Source organism: Trichinella spiralis (genome assembly GCF_000181795.1).
Source record: "Trichinella spiralis strain ISS 195 chromosome Unknown Scfld2, whole genome shotgun sequence".
NCBI classification, from domain to species: domain Eukaryota; kingdom Metazoa; phylum Nematoda; class Enoplea; order Trichinellida; family Trichinellidae; genus Trichinella; species Trichinella spiralis.
In genome coordinates, this window is record NW_003526941.1 from 9,683,016 (window position 1) to 9,701,789 (window position 18,774).

At 32.7% G+C, this 18,774-nt stretch overlaps 4 protein-coding genes across 4 annotated transcripts; 2 read left to right on the forward strand and 2 right to left on the reverse strand.

Annotated features, from left to right (window-relative positions):
- The first annotated feature begins 457 nt into the window (after positions 1 to 457).
- Positions 458 to 999, forward strand: Tsp_10992 (hypothetical protein). The gene is made up of 2 exons (XM_003380969.1): positions 458 to 544; positions 775 to 999. Exons 1-2 carry the CDS (start codon positions 458 to 460, stop codon positions 997 to 999), a joined length of 312 nt encoding a protein of 103 aa, XP_003381017.1.
- Positions 1,000 to 2,500: 1,501 nt separating this feature from the next.
- Positions 2,501 to 6,662, reverse strand: Tsp_10993 (putative protein kinase domain protein). The gene is made up of 18 exons (XM_003380970.1): positions 6,386 to 6,662; positions 6,194 to 6,326; positions 6,055 to 6,125; positions 5,513 to 5,599; positions 5,021 to 5,229; positions 4,823 to 4,967; positions 4,685 to 4,762; positions 4,491 to 4,634; positions 4,279 to 4,425; positions 4,081 to 4,205; positions 3,913 to 4,018; positions 3,718 to 3,839; positions 3,529 to 3,636; positions 3,359 to 3,475; positions 3,157 to 3,305; positions 2,834 to 3,020; positions 2,664 to 2,758; positions 2,501 to 2,528 (listed from the first exon to the last, which is right to left on the reverse strand). Exons 1-18 carry the CDS (start codon positions 6,660 to 6,662, stop codon positions 2,501 to 2,503), a joined length of 2,328 nt encoding a protein of 775 aa, XP_003381018.1.
- A 743-nt stretch (positions 6,663 to 7,405) lies between these two features.
- On the reverse strand, positions 7,406 to 10,766 carry Tsp_10994 (putative chitin binding Peritrophin-A domain protein). The gene is given in 10 exon segments (XM_003380971.1): positions 7,406 to 7,539; positions 7,610 to 8,200; positions 8,221 to 8,407; positions 8,645 to 9,084; positions 9,149 to 9,364; positions 9,458 to 9,676; positions 9,984 to 10,076; positions 10,174 to 10,261; positions 10,508 to 10,722; positions 10,739 to 10,766. 10 exon segments carry the CDS (start codon positions 10,764 to 10,766, stop codon positions 7,406 to 7,408), a joined length of 2,211 nt encoding a protein of 736 aa, XP_003381019.1.
- Positions 10,767 to 13,487: 2,721 nt separating this feature from the next.
- Positions 13,488 to 18,499, forward strand: Tsp_10995 (neuronal acetylcholine receptor subunit alpha-2). Its single transcript, XM_003380972.1, has 8 exons — positions 13,488 to 13,539; positions 13,598 to 13,749; positions 14,727 to 14,771; positions 14,935 to 15,044; positions 15,139 to 15,199; positions 16,132 to 16,322; positions 16,394 to 17,177; positions 18,308 to 18,499. Exons 1-8 carry the CDS (start codon positions 13,488 to 13,490, stop codon positions 18,497 to 18,499), a joined length of 1,587 nt encoding a protein of 528 aa, XP_003381020.1.
- The last annotated feature ends 275 nt before the right edge of the window (positions 18,500 to 18,774 follow it).

Genomic DNA, 18,774 nt, shown 5'->3' on the forward strand with positions numbered 1-18,774 from the left:
CGATGATAACCAAATAATGCAAATTTCAATGATGATGATAATAATAATTTTGAAAAAGTGAATAATAATTGCGCTTAAATTTGTCAGATGAAAAGTTTCCTAAAAGATATGCCACAAATAATAGCAACTACTACTACTACTACTGCTGCTGCTGCTGCTTCTGCTGTTGCTTCTCGCTTGTGCTGCTTAGCACATACATACATACATACATACACACATACACACGTTTTCAACATTGTCAAGAAAACGATTGATTCTACTTTTAGGTAGTGAAAATTTGTGAATTGAATTGCAAAAAATGGGTGGAGGGGAAAAAGGAAATTTTAAAATTTTCCACTTGGCGTTTCGCAGTTGGCATTTTTCAGCGTGAAATGTCAAAAATCATCTTTTGCACACTGCAATCGATTCTGACAAGCACCATCCGGTCAGTCATTGGATCTCAAGAGGAACAAATATAATGGCAAAAAGCAATAATGAAAACGCTGCCATTCTTTCACATGCCACTCACTGTTCACAGCAAGCACGAAAGATGGAAGAAGCAAAGGTAAGAGAAAAAAAAGAAGAAAAAATCACCTCACTTATTATGCAATAATGAAAAAATTACAATTGATAAGTGAAAATTTTTTGAAATTTCCCATTATAATTTGCATAAAAGAGAAAAGCAAACAACCAAATACATAAATAATCTCATTGGAAAGGATAAAAAGTCTGTCGGTAGATAATCTGCAACTCTTGTACAAATAAACGATTAAATTCGACAATCAATTATTTCAGACGAAGTTTAATAATTTTAAACCGAAACTACTAGTAGTTAAAATCATTAAAGTTCAAAAAAAAATATCATCAGACACGAATGAATCACCGTTAAGCATCAAAGAGAAACAATTTCCACAAATAGCTTGTGTTTTTTTTGGCAATGCCTCGTGTTATCTGAAAAACCATTCATCACTTTCGCAACACAAATTGCCCATTTTAAAATGGAAAAAAAATTTTCTATAAAAAACAAGCTAACAAACTAAGATCCCCTTCTTAAAATTTTCATTACGGTTGAGTGAGGATGGGTGATTCAATTTCACGTTTTTCCATTTTCATCAAACTTATTCGTTCATAACAGGAAGTGGATGAAATTTTTTCAAAAACATGACGAATCATTTCACGGATGAAAATACAACAGTTGAAACAAATTTTTGGCAGTCGAAATAATAAATCATCTACATATATTTATAATGGCAATTTTCTAGTCGACAATTAATTAGTTACTTGGTTGAAGAAAAAGAACCGAAAAGAAAATTCTGTCAATCACAATTTCATTTTCAATAATTTTTTTAACACAATAAATAAATAAACTGTATTGATTTTAAGAATGCAAAACGGAAAACAAAAGCTTTCTCTACATCCTCTAAGAAAGTTAAAGAACAATTTTGTCAAACAACTAACTGCATTAAGCACGTCAATATTTGTTTCTACATATGATAATGTGCTGAATAAAATATAAAAACAAATGCAAAAAATTAATATACAGATGGAATTTTCCTGTTTTTTGTTTAAACCACGAAATGTTTTGCACATTTTCCAAACACAGCTTTTAACATTAATATCAACAGAAGCAAAATAGAGCAAAAACATAATTGCTAAAAAGAAGCTTAACTTCAACAAACTGAACATCTGGCGACAAAGTGCTTTCAGTTTCAACGATGATAAATAAACAGAGCAAAATTGTGAAAAAGTGCTTTTAACTGAAAGCGGCTAAACGCAATGAAAACAACACATTTGGCTTGGCGGCAGTAGCAAATAGATAAAAGAACAAACAGATGAAAATCAAAATGAAAAACAACCAGTAAAAGATATGAAATAATTTCACAATCTACCAAAAAGTCTCTCGCAACAGAAAGAGTTCATATTAGAATAAAATATTTTGATTTTTCAATTTTGTTTACACTAAAGTTTATCAAATCACAATGATATGGATATGAGCTTCGAAAAACAAATCAAAATGATATAAATGAACCGCCTAACCATGGTTTTTTCCACTTTTTTTTCAGTTCGACATCATCACAACAAAATACAATTATAAAGTTAATCGTTAAGTCCAACCATATTTAAATAAATGAAAATACAATTGCAAAAACTGCACATTCGTCTATTCTACAGTTATTAATTGGCTTTCTGCAACATTTTCTGCACATTTTCATTACACATTAAAAGGGCAACAACCATAAAGCAGTTTTTAAATTAATTAATCGCATATAAAGTTATCATTATTTTACTGCCCACTTGAACTTGATTACCAGATCATTGTTTTTCATACTGTAAAACCGCTAACCAACGATGTTTAAGCAACAATAATTTATGATTGACAAATTTTCACTAACGTGCGCATGACAAACATAACAAAAATATTACTAGACCAACAGTTACTGTAAGACAAAGTAAAAATAGGCTACATTTATGATGTGCAATCTTACCTATATCAGGCGTTGTTGACTCGACTCAAGTTTGTTCAGCGCTTGGCAAGAAAATAAACTTTACTAAATCATAAAAAAGAAAAAAAACAATAAATAATTTTACATACATTTATTCATTTACATTTACAATGCAAACAATAAATAAGTAAAGCTTACAAAAAACAAAAACAAGCTAATGTCGAAAATATCGCTTAAAACTTAGGCATATCAAATTTCAGGTTGAATCCAGCAGCTCGGCTTTGACTGGGTGCAATTTTGAGTTTCTCCAGTAATTCTTTGTTTGTATCGTCATTCTATAAATTACAATAAAATAAAAAAAAGTGTGCAACTAACTATACCTGATGAAAGTAAAAAAATAAATAACGTACAACATCTTTGAATGTTTTTCCCCCACTTGGTGGTCTGGGACAAACATTATGACGAATGCGATTTTGCGATTTCGCTGGCCAAGTTGGAAACTGCGATGGATGTATAGGGCGAGGTTCTTCGTGAAACCATTCATGAGCCATTGCATCCAAAGCGGAAATCCGTGCCTTCGGATCATACGTCAACAGTCTTAATTTGAAATACAAATTTCATTAACCTACTGGCCTGTTTTTATATGAAATATTTTGTTTTCATTTTGAAAACAATTGAAAATTAATCTAAACAGTTATGCAAAATAGATATAATTTAAACAAATTTCATATACTTGTTCATCAAATCGAAACCCTTATCCGAAAGTGTTGCTCCAAAATGTTTTCTCAAACTACTAAAAGGATATTCGGCAAAAGTCATGCGTTTCACTCCAGGCAAACTGCTGTAACCTGGCCATATTGTTTCGTTGGGAGTGCCAAGCATCTACAACATATATTATCACCAACAAAAAATAATTCAAAATTGAAATTGTTTACTTTGAATATTTTGTTCATTTGTTCAATTTCACTTTTTCCAGCAAACAAAGGTTTCAACGTTAGGAATTCACCAAAAATGCAACCAACTGACCATACATCAATAGATGTTGAATATTCCTCAAATTAAAATTTACAAAAACAATAAAATTTACTTTTTGAGAATAATTTACTTTTATTCCAAGCAACAGTTCAGGAGAGCGATACCAAAGCGTCACAACAACTGGAGTATAAGAACGCAATGGTGAACCATATTCTCTTGATAAACCAAAATCTCCAATCTATAAAATAAAATAATGCAATAATTTGAAATCAAATAGGAAAAACAGATATTTTGCTTTCATAAACTTTGCTTTTTTTACCTTTAAAATTCCCATATGATTGAGCAGCAGATTGGACGTTTTCAAGTCACGATGCAAAATCCAATTGTCATGCAAGTGGTACAAACCGTTAAGCAATTGTCTAGTTAACGTTTTCACTTCTCCTTAACAAACAGAAAGAACAAATTCGAAAGCATACGAGTTATGGAATAGTGAAATGTAGCAAAATATACAAACCAACTAAAAATGGCTGCTTCATAGTTTCCATTAAGCTTTTCATATCATGTTCAACATATTCCATCACCAAGTAAATCTTGTCCATACTGCTACCAACGACAACTTCCTGCAAAAAATAGCATCGACATCCATTTTTAATATTCTTCAATCATTCAGTTGGTCACTTACCAATACATTCACAACGTTCGGATGTTTGCCAACTTTCATCAGCATATTAACTTCCCGTAACGAGGTTATCGGAAAGCCTTCACGCTCTTTTTCCATTTTCAAGCGCTTCAACGCAACTATCTCACCTAATTATTATTATTATTATTAAAATATTACACAAAAAAGACACAACTGATCAAAAATATTCCACATTCTCACCAGTCCGCTTTTCCATCGCCCTGTAAACGACCCCATATGTACCTTCTTCAATTCGATTCAAGCAATGATATTCTTCGACACTTCGACATCCCATTATTGAAGGATAATATACGGGCAATTTTTGTATGGAATCCGACGGTGAATCATCTTAAAAAAATTACAACACCAATACAGAACGTCTAAATGTAATAAACAAGGGACATTGAGAAAACCATTTTTAGATGACGTAGCAACATCTGCAGTTTTCGATTCATCAAAAATGTTATTTTCATTCTCAGCATCAGCGCTTTTACTGGAAGAAAATGAATGTGAACGTTTTCCTAGAACAATATCATACAGTTCAAGTTCAAAAAAGACTGAAAGCAAAAAAAAAACAAACAAACAAACAGAACACTAAAAAACATACTTCCAAATGAACTCGAAGATTGGCTACGAGCAACATCAGCTTCGGCTTCTTCACCGCTTTCCGATAACGCTTCCCTAGCTAAACAATAATAATATATACAGAAATTACAGAAATCGGATAGAAAACAATGTTACACACCAGAAATAGATCTTAATCCAGTATGCTGATCTGCAGAGCTCGTCGGCAAGACTTGCAAAAGCATCTTCTCTTCGTTCAATGACTCGCCAATGCTTTCATGGTCATCTCCGAGAATGATGGGCGATGTTTCAGGAGTCAGTTGAACCTAAATAATAAATCAATTCTAACACCGAAAGCATGGAATACTGAAAAGCATACTTCTGCTTGAATATTGACAGAAGAATATCGTTTAATTTTCGAAGGGACACTTTCTTTCTGCTGATTACTGTCCTTCTTAACAGACTCGACATTTTCTACATATTTAACTTTTTCTTCAGTTGATAAAACTCGCCTATTCGTCGACGTTGATGAAGTTCGTCGTGATCTTGAACGATGACGAGAACTTCTTCTTTCACTCTTTTTCACATCTGAACTTTCAAACAATTAAATTAATATTTAAACAACATAAACAGTGCATCAACAGAACACAAGAAAAAAACAAAAGTTTAAACAACAACTGCTCTCTCTTCTGCATAATTTTGCACCACATACTACCAGTTCAAAATGATGAACTATGCTCTTATTTTTTTAAGGAAATATCCACTTTCCAATCAACCATATTAGATAAACAGTTAACTAGTCAACTAACTTTTAAATATTTTTTTAATACAAAACAACAAAATAACTTTTTATTGAATAAAATTAATCAACTTTGTTTTGAAAAATTTATAACAGGAATGCAAAACACAACCCATTCATATTCATTTACCATCGGTAGAAATTTGCCCATTAGTACTGCTAAAATATTAATTAGTCATAATTAAGTCAAAAAGCAAATTACCATTTAAAAAATTTAAACTAAAAACAACAGTTCCAATTAATCATCTTAAATCATAAACATTAATGCATACTGTAACTCACTCTAAACAAAACTGTTTACACTGCAATGTTTTAAAATTACGGTTACTCGTTCATATTATTTTTCAACAATGAACATGCTTTTCATAAAAATAACAATTTCACAATTGCAAAAAAAAATATACACATAATATATAAAACCCTAAGATTTATAATGAAAGCAAAAGATTCTGAATTTTTTAACAAGTAACGAGCAAAATGAAACTGCAACCGTTTTTATTAGGAAAGTAATAATTATAAATTACAAAAATTAACTACAAACATTAATTAATGCATCGTAGATTAACTATACAAAATGGTGACTGTTTGCAATGAATCAGCAAAGTTCACCTTACCTTTATATGTTTCTTTTCTGCTCCTATGACTTGATGCAGAAACTGCATGGTGGTAATACATTTCCTTGGAACTGAAATTTTAATTTAGTTTCATCACAATGCGTCCATGTAATATATCAATAAAAGAATAAACTGTTACTCATGCCGAGAATGACGACCTTCCGAGTTCAATTTGCGATCTCTTGATTCACGTTCACGTATCAGCCGACCCTGACTTTCACGTTTTCTAGAACTTCCTCTTCTATCTGTTCCATGACCACGAGTGATATTTTCTGAACAAAAACAAAAAAAATACACTTTAAATATGAAAGAACAGCATGATTAATTTTACTGTCGGCTGGTGAACTTCTCCTTGGAGAAGAGTCAATCCGACTTTTGCGCTTTGCCTCCGAATTACCGGCATTGGCTTCGCTTCTTCTGTGATGGCTCACTCTCTCCTTTGTGAAGTGCCTGTCAGTTTTGCCAGAACGTTTCCTGGACTTCTTTTCACAGCGCTCACTACTGCTCTGATCCCGCTTAAACTCGTATATGTTCATCTGATGTACTGACGTTGCAGGTCTAATGGTCTGTTCCTCGTCAGAATCGCGCAGTTCGCCTTCGTCAGACATGGGTTTGAACCGTGTAATTGTCAATTCAGCAAACAGTGGATTCAATTAGTTTTATTTCGGTAAAATAAGTCAAATCATCAATTCAACCAAATCAAATGAGCATAATACAATTCTCACTCTGGCGGAACCTTCATACTGTATTCAATGTAAAATCAAGATTTAGTCTAATGCATTTAGTATGTTTGAAAATTTTTCATTTTATTTTAAGATAATAATTAATTTAAACGTTGTAGTCTAACAGCAATAATCCAATCGACTGAATAATAAATTAAATTTTCAATTATTTTACACGAAAAAAATTAATTAATTTACACTTTGAAGTGTAAAAAGATTTTTCGAAGAAATATATTATAAAGTCCCATCAGAGATGTCACAAATTCTAAGAATAAAATAAATAAATCATAATTAATCAAAAATTTACACTTAACGATGACGATGACTGATAATTTAAACTTACTGAATTTCATACTGTATTATCTAGATAGATAGGTACATATGATATTGAGTTATTGTGAGCAATATATATTTTGTATGAATTTGATGAATTTTCATTTAAATAACTTTCGCAATGAAGATTTTTAAAATTAGCATAGATCAATCTTCTTTATCTTGCATCTAAAAAAACAAAACAAAAAAATCATAATCCAAATAATTTACTCGAATCATTCAGAATGGAATTTTTTTTCATTTCAATAAAAATATTTCTTGAGAATGTAATTTTTAAATTAAAAAAAATAAAATAGTTATTTCAGAAAAGCAAGAACAATGCTATGCTGTTCATTGTTGCTAAACTTGCGTGACGCTTGTCGCCTGGTACTTGGGCTTTCTGGTTCCCAGTCGAACTGGCTTTGCTCTTTGCCTGGTCCTGAGGAAATATCTTGAATTTTCTACACTTCCGTCAGCTGAAAGTTCCCTCTGGAAAATGGAAATCCAATTGTTTCCCCTACTGATAACTGTATTGTTGTGACCGGTGAATACGCTATTTTGGAAGCTTGTTTTCGTTCTAAAGCTGAACGAGTGTTGCGATTGTACAGAGTTCGTTTGTTTTGTCTGCTGATTGGAACCGAACGGTGCTTTGGTTACTCGACCAATTTCCGGCACCGAAACAACAAGAGGTTTCGCCACAGCACGAGGTGAAGTATTTGCATGCGCAGAAGCAGTAATCAACGGAGATGGTGTCGTTTTCGTCATCGCCATCGTCGAAAATGAGTCAACCGACGACAAATGAGTCGGCTTCATTGTTGTTATTCTTCGCCAAGGATGCACCGTTTTCCTCGTTCTAACCACCGGTGGCCTTTGGGTTGTTCTTATCATTGCTCGTGTTGGAATATTGATGCTTTTCGTTGTCGCAGTTGAAGACGAGCTTGTCCGCCGCCCTTCGCCTGTTGCAGATTGCGTTGGATTTATTATTCGGTTGGTGAGTTTTCGGGTCCGAATGACATTCGGCAAATGGGTGGTTTTCAATGTCGTGATTGGAGCTCGGGTAGGCTGTTGCGTTGTTTCCACTGTGCTACCTTGGTGGAATGGTGAAGTTGAAGCTGCAATTCCCCTTGATGACCCTCCGCAAGCAACCACATGAGCTTTGTCATCACATATACCGTTGTCGGGGTCGTAAAACAATCTCGCTCCCACACAGTAAAACATAAAATCATTGCCATTGTGGCACAAGAAATAAATCTTCGAACAACTGTTTCTTGGATCTGCATAATAGCCATTCGGCAAATTCTTGCAATCCACCGACAAAGCTAAATTAATGAATGAAATTAAATATGTTGGATTGAAATCATAAAATTCTAGCACAGCCAACTTTCGAAATACTCACTGGAATAAATATAATTAGTAGCAGCAGACGTAGCAGCAGCAGCAGCAGTAGTAGTAGTAGTAGTAGTAGAAGTAGTAGCGGTGATAATAGTAGGAGCAGGAGTAGCAGTAGCAGCAGGTTGATTAGTAGTATGTAGTGGTGAAATTGAAATCCATTCTACAATTTCTCCGCATAGTGGAATAGCTGATTTGTAGTTACACTGATCAGTGTCAGGATCATAATACGTGCCCGGAGGGCACGGCTGCATGAAAGAGAATCCACCAACACACGCGAAATAGTAAGGTTTACATGCGCTTGCTGCCCAATTACCATCAGGAAGATTTTCACAATTAAATGACAATGTTGGTAATGAATTTGATGATGCTGTTGTTGGTGTTGCTTCCGTGCTCAGGATTCGCAAATTATTACTCCGTCCGAAACGACTGCAGGCAGGAACCATTCGAAACAAATCACATTTGTCTGACTGGACGTCGTAATATTTACCAAATTCACAGTGACGTTGAACCAAATAGCCATTAAAACATGTATAATATTTGCTACTGCAATTTTGCATCGGATCAGGATAATTCTCATTTACCAAAGGAGAACAAAAATTTGTTTCTAAAAAATTAGCTGTAAAATGGAAATCATTTCCATACCAAAAAGAAAACAACATACACAGTACCTTTCATACTAATCTTAGATGGTAAATTTGATTCTTGATTACAGTAAGCAATATTTTCATACGGAGAACAGATTCGCGACACCGGATCAAAATACAATCCTGACGAACAGAATAATTTAAATGCAACTTCATCAATACACTGATAATAGAAATTGAAACATCCTTTTCCAGAAATACTGTAATTTCCATCTCCAATTCCATGACAATCAAATTCATCTATACAAACAAATATTTCAATTTACAAAAATTTGTAATTAGTTTAAAAGAAAAAAAAGCAAATCATACCAGTTTGATTTTCACTGTAAAAACTTTGTTCAGTGGTTGAAGAACGAAGTTCCAATTGACAAGAAGTTATTTTTTCTTCACGAGCACAATTTTTATTTTTTGGATCGAACAATAACGTATCTTTGCACTTTTTTAAAGTTGCAATTGGAAAATCAGAAGCATTTTCACATTCGATGTAAAACTGCGAACAACTGTCATCAGAAATTGCATGCTTGCCAACAACCATTTGATCAGAACATTTTACTGGAAAATCTAAAAACAATGCATAGAATAAATAGTATTCGATTTTCTGCTTTCATTAATTGTAATAATTAAAACAAAACTGTAACAACAGTATTAGAAAACAAAAATATTTTATACATAATGTAAAAACAAAAATTTTGCTAATAATAATTTTAATATGTATGAAGCTTACTAATAAAAGATTGTTCAGTTTCATTTTTGTAGCCTGACCAAATGTTGCAAATTTTCGATACCTTTTTATGAACGCAACGATTCTGATCAGAATCAAAATAAAATTCATATGAGCATTTCATTAATATTGGCGTACTGTTCTGCTGGCAGTAAATGTAAAACTTTGAACAAACATTCAGAGCAATAGGATTCATTCCTTTTGTCATGTTGCTACAAGTCGAATAAGAATCTGAAAATCAAGGTTTATCATTTACATTATTATACAATACAGATATGCATTTATTCCACGTGCTCGTCCCTGTTTCCATATGCTAATTTGTAATTACTGTGAATGCTGACTGCACTTACTGAAATTTGAAATAGCAGTCGAATGTGCATAATCGGTTTTGCTATGGAGTGACGATACATTGCAAACTGCAATATTTGAATTCAAATCACAACTTTTTTTGGTTGGATTGAAAAATAAACCATCTTGGCATTTTGCAATTTTCCCGAAATTATTATTTTCACAATTAATAAAAAATTGTGAGCATGCATTGTCAGCAATCGAATGACGCTTAGCATCACTGCTCAGCAGCTTCGTACAATCTACTGATATAGCTAGAAAAAATTAAAAGTTCAAATATTAGTAAAGAAAATTTACGACAAAAAAATACAAACTGAATGCATACACAATGATGAACATTCTTCAATTTCCGTATAAGGTACACACTGCTTCTTTTCTGCATCATAATACAAATATTCTCCTGGACATGTAAAGGAGGTGGCCACGCCTGCTAAACATTTGTAATATTTTCTTGAACAATTAAGAGCAACGTCAGGATATTGACCATCCGCTAAAATTTTGCAGTCAAGTGCACTTTCTTTAGGAATAGCTGAAAAATAATTCACCGCTGCCAAAATGTATTGCATTTTTCATGTTTGAAAATTTCGTTACTGTATTACTCACATTCATTGAAACAAGCTTGCACTTCTTTCCGGGGTAAGCAAGTTTCTTGTAAAACATCGAAATACAAAGGATCAGGACATTTCATTACAGTAGTCACTTGTTGAAAGCAGTGGTAAAATACTGGTGAACATGGATGATCAGGATGCGAATACTTTCCATCGGATACGTAGGAACAATTAAATTCTAAAAAATAAATTCAAATAAGTCAGTAGTACAATTACACTGAAATTCATCGACAAAAAATAGAGAAATATCTGATAATAATATCGATAATTTATTAAAATAATTTTACAATATAATATATAACAGACGATCAAGCACCGAGAGATGTTTAAAAATGTTTAAAAAGTGCTTTGGTCAAAAGAGTTTTACCAGTTTGGCTTGCCGAACAGCAGCAGCAACTCAACGATGCCAACAAAGACAAAAGCAGAGCAAAAGCTGCCTTAAAGAGAGAAAAAAAACAAAATAAAACCTTTGATAAAGTAGATGCAAATGAATAATCGATCGCTTACCGTTTCATCAATCATTGCGTGCAATTATGATTATTATTATTATTTTCCACTTTGTGGTGCAATGCTAAAATGATCGATTAGCGCTTCGACTTGGGGATTTGTTGCATATTTAAAATTTCAGGTCAAAGCCTTGAGCGGTTCGTTTCGCACTGGGTATTCATTTGTATTCAATTTCAATTGTCACAATTCTTCTAACAATAACTTCTAATTTAAATGACAAAATTCTGCTGGGTCCTTTTTTCTTATTCTTTGCAACAGCACAATTAAACATATTAAACAGAATCAACGTCACATCAATTCAGCAAACAAGCGCTGAATTTTTAAACACTTAAATTTGCATAAAATCGAATTTCACAATTCCACTTCGACGTCGGTTAAACAAAACGCCAACTGTAGGCTGTTATGAGAAAAATGTCCAAACGATGATAATGGAAACATTTATTGTTCGTTGCTTATGCATATATCACAAAAGATTTTAAAGTTGAATGGAACATGTTTCATCTGTGATTCAGATTTGGCATTTTTGAACAAAAAATAATCAAAAACTGCAAGCATAAATTAGGAATTATTAAAAATGTCAAAATCAAGAAAAAAATTTCCAGATCATTTCAAGTGATTCAAGTTATCACAGCGTTCGTTCCCCCTTCCAAGTCGAAGCTGAAGGGGGATGATTTGTCGTTGTATTCGAGCAAGCAAGCGTTTGGGCTTTTAGCAAATTTGTGGAATCGATTTTTAAAAACGAGACAACGATGCACGCAGAAGGGGAAATTTTTTCAACCGAACCAACATTTATAACAACCGCTGGGCAAAAACCGTTTGAAAATTATGCTCAGAATTGAACAGACAATCTTAAACAACAAACACAAGAATCCGGATGTCGACGGAACAACAAGAAAATTAAAATATCTTCTAGTACAAGATAATTCGGTCGAATTGCAATCTAAAAAATGCAATAATATCTTCTCTTCATGTTTCAGGCTTTAATTTGCAATTTATTTCAATCTACTTTTTGACAAATTGCTTTCAGCGGTAAATGAAAGTATCGGTCGTAAAATTTGAAATTACTCTTCGCGGGTTATTGTTATGGCCCTTATTTCTGGATAAGATGGGAAATTTTATTGAACATAATATAAAAAGGAGCATTACATGCCAACGGTGGTTGTTATTGATCGTCGACATGTTGTTTGTCATGTGTCAACATATCATGGCAATTTTATAAAGTATTAAAATTTCATTCTAAAAATGAAAAATAAATTGACACTGAATTCAGAAAATTAGCATAACGTCTCAAATACAGTAATATTAAATGTAGTGTAAAAGCAATGCAATGTTCTAATAATAATACAGTTTTTACATTTGCGAATTGCATGCACCATCGTATCGGTAATATTTGATTAACTGTTTAAAAATGGGGAAAAGTCATTTTTCTTGAATATAAGGTATAAAAGATAGGGGGCGTTTGATATCCAGTGGTTCCAGTGAGAATCCTGAATCAGATATGTTTATCAGACGCAGCCTGACACGCGTGTCAGTTTTCAACTCTGCCGCCGCTTGTTGTTCATCATCTATCATAAAATTAGTGTGGATACATACTCAGATGAGCGTAAGTAGCATAACAGCATACGAACAGGAGCACATGAACACACAAAGCAACAACACACGACTGGCGTGGTGATTTTAAAATAAAAAAGAACAAGAAGAAAAATAAGAAAAGCCAGAAAACAACATTTTCGTTTCTTTTTTTTAATTTCTGTTTTTTTCTTCTTCTTTGGTGCAGTATAAAAGAGCTTCAGCCTGGCATCGTTTCGAAGAAATTAAACAACAAGCCTGGGTGGTTCTTAAACCACAAGCCAAACGACCACCCACTCAAGACCGGCCGATCGTACGGCACCACTGCTGCAGCTAATGAAGTTGACAGACGCAATTATACCACCACCATCATCATCATCATCTTCCTTATCCTTATCATCATCATCATCATCATCACAAACGCAGAACTGACAATCAGCAATCTTGCAACGTTGTCAATGATCGTCGCCGTTCAGAAGATTTAAATAAAACTTTGAAACACAAAATTTTTTTTTAATACAGAAACAAAGATACTGAACTATCATCGACCACATTTTCACTGCATTTCAAATACACTGCATACAACAGTTGCTCATTTGCAAAGTCGCCCATGCAACAAAATCATGCAACCAGCACCAGCACTTTGATCGTACTTGTCACTTGTAAGAGTTGATTTTGATTGATTAATTAATTCATTATCTCATTATAAAATACTTTCAGGCTGCTCTTTTGCTGTTAAAGCAATGAAAGCCGAACGTCAGCTTTATGAAGATTTACTCTATTTGTATAATAAAGTTGCAAGACCAGTTAAAAATGCTTCCGAAGTGCTCGAAGTAAAATTTGGCGCTTCGTTGATTCGTATCATCGACGTGGTAAGTATACATTAAATTTATCAATTTCCCATACAGTTTCCTTTCATTCCCCTCAACAAAACAGTATTTTTAAAAATATACTTGCATACTGCAAGTATATTTTAGAAATGTTGTTATTGAAGAAATTCACCTAGGGAAAAAATTGTCACTCTCGATTTTTGCAAACCTATTTATATTTGATACTGAAAAATATCATATGAAAAACGTTTATTATTTTCGTTCAAAATGTGATTTTCAAACTAGCACTGATATCTATTCTGTTAATTATGGTCATTCTGATCAACAATTTCAAAAATGCAACTACTTTCAAGTGATCAGATAAATAACTGATAAATTTTAAAACAGAAAATCAAATTTCACAAACAGTGAAATTGTTGTCCAATTATCCATCTATTAAAAATATGAATCACTGAATATATTTTTTAAACATTCATGCATTTAGTACTGTTTCATTCAACTTTAAATGTTATTCAATACATTTTCAAATCTTTGTAAACTTTTAACATCTACACACACTGTTATTCATTCTGATTAGCATGAGCATCACCACCACCAATCATCATTATTATTATTATTATGATTAGAAAAAGAATAAACATCCTGAACAATTTGTAATGATGAAATCGAGCAAGATATTGTTGCCATTTCAAATAAGAGAGCACTAGCAATAATTTTCTATGTTAGAAATTTGAAACTGAAATATAAGTAAAATTAAATCAGCCATAACTTTTACATCGTCTAGAACGCTAATAACATTTATGAGCTTGTTCAATGTCAATGCAAAGCTTCCTTAAAATGGCTGCATTGGAAAATCTTGCAACTCAATAAAACAATAAATTTTCACATCTAGATGAAGAAAAGATTAATAAAAAAGATAAAAAAAAATTGTTAGTTCATTAATAAATTTTGATTCTAGTATTACTACCATTTATGTTGAACATATTTTTCTGATTTTGTTTGATATTTCCTTTTCATAGGATGAAAAGAATCAAGTTTTAACTACAAATCTTTGGTTAGAAATGGTAAGTAACAACACCTTCTCAATTATGTGCCAAAAATCAAAAAAATTGCTTTCTTAATTTTTGATAAAAATGTCACACTTTAAGATGAATGTTGCAAAAACTGTTGCTATTTCGATTTCTCCCCTAATTATAAGAATTTATAATTCTATCACTCATCTTTCAGCAGTGGACCGACTCTAAGTTGACGTGGAATCCAGAAAATTATGCTGGCATTAAAAAGCTGCACATTCCAGCAGAATATATTTGGACACCAGACATACTTTTGTACAATTGGTTTGGATCACTATTATTGTTATTATTATTATTATTATTTTATTTTATTTTATTCTGAGAAATAAGAATTTCATTCTATTGCTGAATATTTCAGCGCTGATGGACATCCCCATGTCACAATTAATACCGATGCACTAGTCTATTATGATGGAAAAGTGTTGTGGAAGCCGCCTGGCATTTATAAATCATTCTGTCAAGTAATTTATAAATTAATTTCAATCATTCAATACTTTAAATTTATAAATTCAAATAACAATTATATTTACCGAAAAACTTATCATACATAATAACAGAGATTTAAGAAGTAAATCTATCTTCATTTTTTGAAATTAAATTATTTGAATGGACATTTTTCAACTAAAATGAACTGAATGATGAGAAAGGAAATAAATGGAAAGAAGAAAAAATAATAAAGAAAGCAAAATTTTCAATCAAAACGCAGTTTGTGCATGTTTGCCGAAATGTGATAGCTGTGTTTTATGGAATGAAATTCTTGCCTGACGTGAGCAAAAACGTGCATGTCAATAACACACTCCAACTAAATATTAACAATCATGTTAAAAAGTTGACGAAACTTTGGCTATTATCAAAAATTAAGCTGTACACAAGAGTTGCATTTTATTTTAATTTTACCTTGCTTTTACTTGTTTCAGATAACTACATTTGGAGCAGAATAAAGTGTGTGGGGGAGGAAGGGGGGAGGAGGGGGAACAATCTAATATAAATCTTTTTAATAATAATAAAAAACAAAATTATTAAATCATTTAATTTATATTATCAAAAAATTATAGAATTTCTTTCTTTCTATCAATTTCTCATAAATTAGAAGGCAGAAATCTTTTCAATCAGATGAATAGCAGCTGACAAAGTCTTCAATTATTACTGAAGCATAGATTGAAAATTTTAATCCTAGTTATTTGAAACAGCCACCAATGACATTTTCCAAATCTCTTATTTTCTACACGACTATAGCTTTCGATGAAAAAGCAACGTCTGTCATTCACTTTCAGAATTTGAAAATTGAAATTTCCATGCACTTGCATAATAATGTCTAGAAAAGGAGATGAAATGAAAATATTAATTTCAGATCGATATCCAATATTTTCCATATGATTTGCAACGATGCTACATGAAATTCGGTGGCTGGACGTACAACGGGTTCTACTTGGACATGCGACAAATTCCAACCAGTGGCCATAATCTCATCAACACGGCCGATGAGTTCGGCAGAAATGTATGGCGTCTACACGAAGGCATGGATCTCTCCTATTTTTACGAGTAAAACTTACATAATCCAATATCAGTGCGTCAAAAATTAATAATCCTCCTCATTGGAAAATATTTTCAAGGAGTTCTGGTTGGGATCTACTGGAATTAACTAGCGATCGTCACGAAGTGCTTTATCCAGGATGTTGTGGACAAGACTTTTACATCGATATCACTTTTTACATCACCCTACGACGAAAAACATTATTTTACACTGTTAACCTGATCTTGCCTTGCATGTTAATTGCCATTTTAACTACGTTTGTATTTTACTTGCCAACATCCTGTCGTGACAAGATCACGTTCTCAATTTCAATTCTAGTAACACTAATTGTATTCGTGCTAGTGCTGGTCGATCTAATTCCGCCAACAAGCTTAGTCATTCCGTTGATTGCAAAATTTTTACTATTCACCTTGTCGTTGGTAACAGTTTCCATAATTGTATCAGTGATCACTTTGGATATTAACCATCGAGATGGTTGCACGCATAAAATGCCCAAATGGATCCGTTGGCTTTTCTTGAAAAAATTACCCCGTCTTTTGCATATGAAACTGCCCGAAAAATGTGAATCACCCAAAGAAGCGGAACGCAGCCGTCGACTGTGGGCAAAATTACGTGGACAAAGTGAACAGCTCAATCGTCGCCAAAGTGGATTCTTTCAAAAACTGCCCCCAACAGCCTTCCTCCGATCATCCAATTCCTCCTCACTTGCCTCGTCAATGTTCACAGACGGCCGAGAATCATCAGCTCAGCCAAATTTACTATTCATCTGTGAACCTGATCAAACCAGGAGACTGTTGCAAAAATTAATTGCCAACGTTAACTTCATTGCCGCCCACATCGCCATGCTTGAATACGATCAACGTGTAAGTTTTCTCTTTTTTTTCTCTCCTATTACTTTTTAAACCAAACGGAAAAAGCATTCCATGCATTACAATGAAAAATTTCATTATCAAATTATTAAAAGTTTCCTTGATGATGAACTACTAACTAATGAGCAGTATAATTTTTCCACAATTAACCAATCACTAAGCTAGCTCTAGCTATTTTCAGTCTGTAAATTCTAATCCAATTTATCAAAGATATTAGTAAAATGTTATTCATTATTAGGCATATCCAATTTCTTCAGAAATATCATCAAAAAAAATCAGCAATTAACCATCGACTTATTCTTTTCTAAACTGAAGACAAATTTCCACTTTCCGCTGACAGTAGCTAAATATTTCTTTCTGTTTTCCAAATTAAACATCTTAATTATTACTACCACACAAATATTAAATTTATTACAATTGCTTAGAACATGCGCATAAAGCATTTTCTGATATGTTTCTCTATGTTCATATTCGCTCTAGATTAGTTGCAAAATTAACCGTACTGAATAGAATAAAATAACTAAACCGACTGATGACAATACTAAAACAGTTGATAAGTTGATTTTTTTTCACCACTGCTTGAACATAAATGCAACGTTCTCAATTTACACGAAATAAATCACAAAAAGCATTCAAACGTATCACATGCAATAGATTTATATAATAATTACTTTTCCATATATGAAAATAAAATTCCATGTCAGTCTAACTGAATGAATAATCAATCAATCTTTCAAAAGTGATTAATCATCAACCCTCATAAATTATCTAGTTTCTACTGATAAATGATGAAAAACCCGTTCATTGCATATATATAATCTATTCTTTCTCAGACAAAGGAACCAAATTCTACATACATTCAAATTTGATTGTAGATTTTTTTAAATTATAAATAATAATAAATTACAGATTAGCATAGCTGCTGACAAGCATTGCTGACGTTTGAAATTCATCATCGAAACGGGACATTCATTTGTCATTTTTCATACATGAAAGCCGTCAACAACCAATTAAAAAATCACCTATTTCCACCATTTACCTTTCTCACAGAATGAATGATGAATTCAATTTCACATTAGAATAATTATTATTTGTATTAGTAATTTTTTTTCTTCACTTTACAGCTTTCTGATGAATGGAGCTACGTAGCATCGGTAGTTGATCGTGTATTTATGATTCTATTTTCTGTGGTAAATTTGCTCGGTACGATCGTATTCGTAGCCCAGTCGCCAATACTGTACGATATTAGCCAACCACTGCCAGTGCCGGTCAAAACGCAACCACTCGGTGGAGACACGCTCAGTCACTTGTATTAAAATTACAACCGTTGTCTGTTGTGATTTCTGTTTCTTCAAATATATATATATATATATACAAACAACGTATGAAATAAATTTTCTCATTCTCATATTTTGCATTGACATTATAATTCAATTGTGCTCGGCAAAAATTTGGTAAAACAGAAAAATGAAGAAAGTATTTAATAATTAACTGGCTGAAGATTTATTTATACATGATCTAATTTGGCAACAGAAGCATGTTTAACAAACAGTAGTCATTCAGAGTAGCTAACATCCACAGTTGCGGAGAA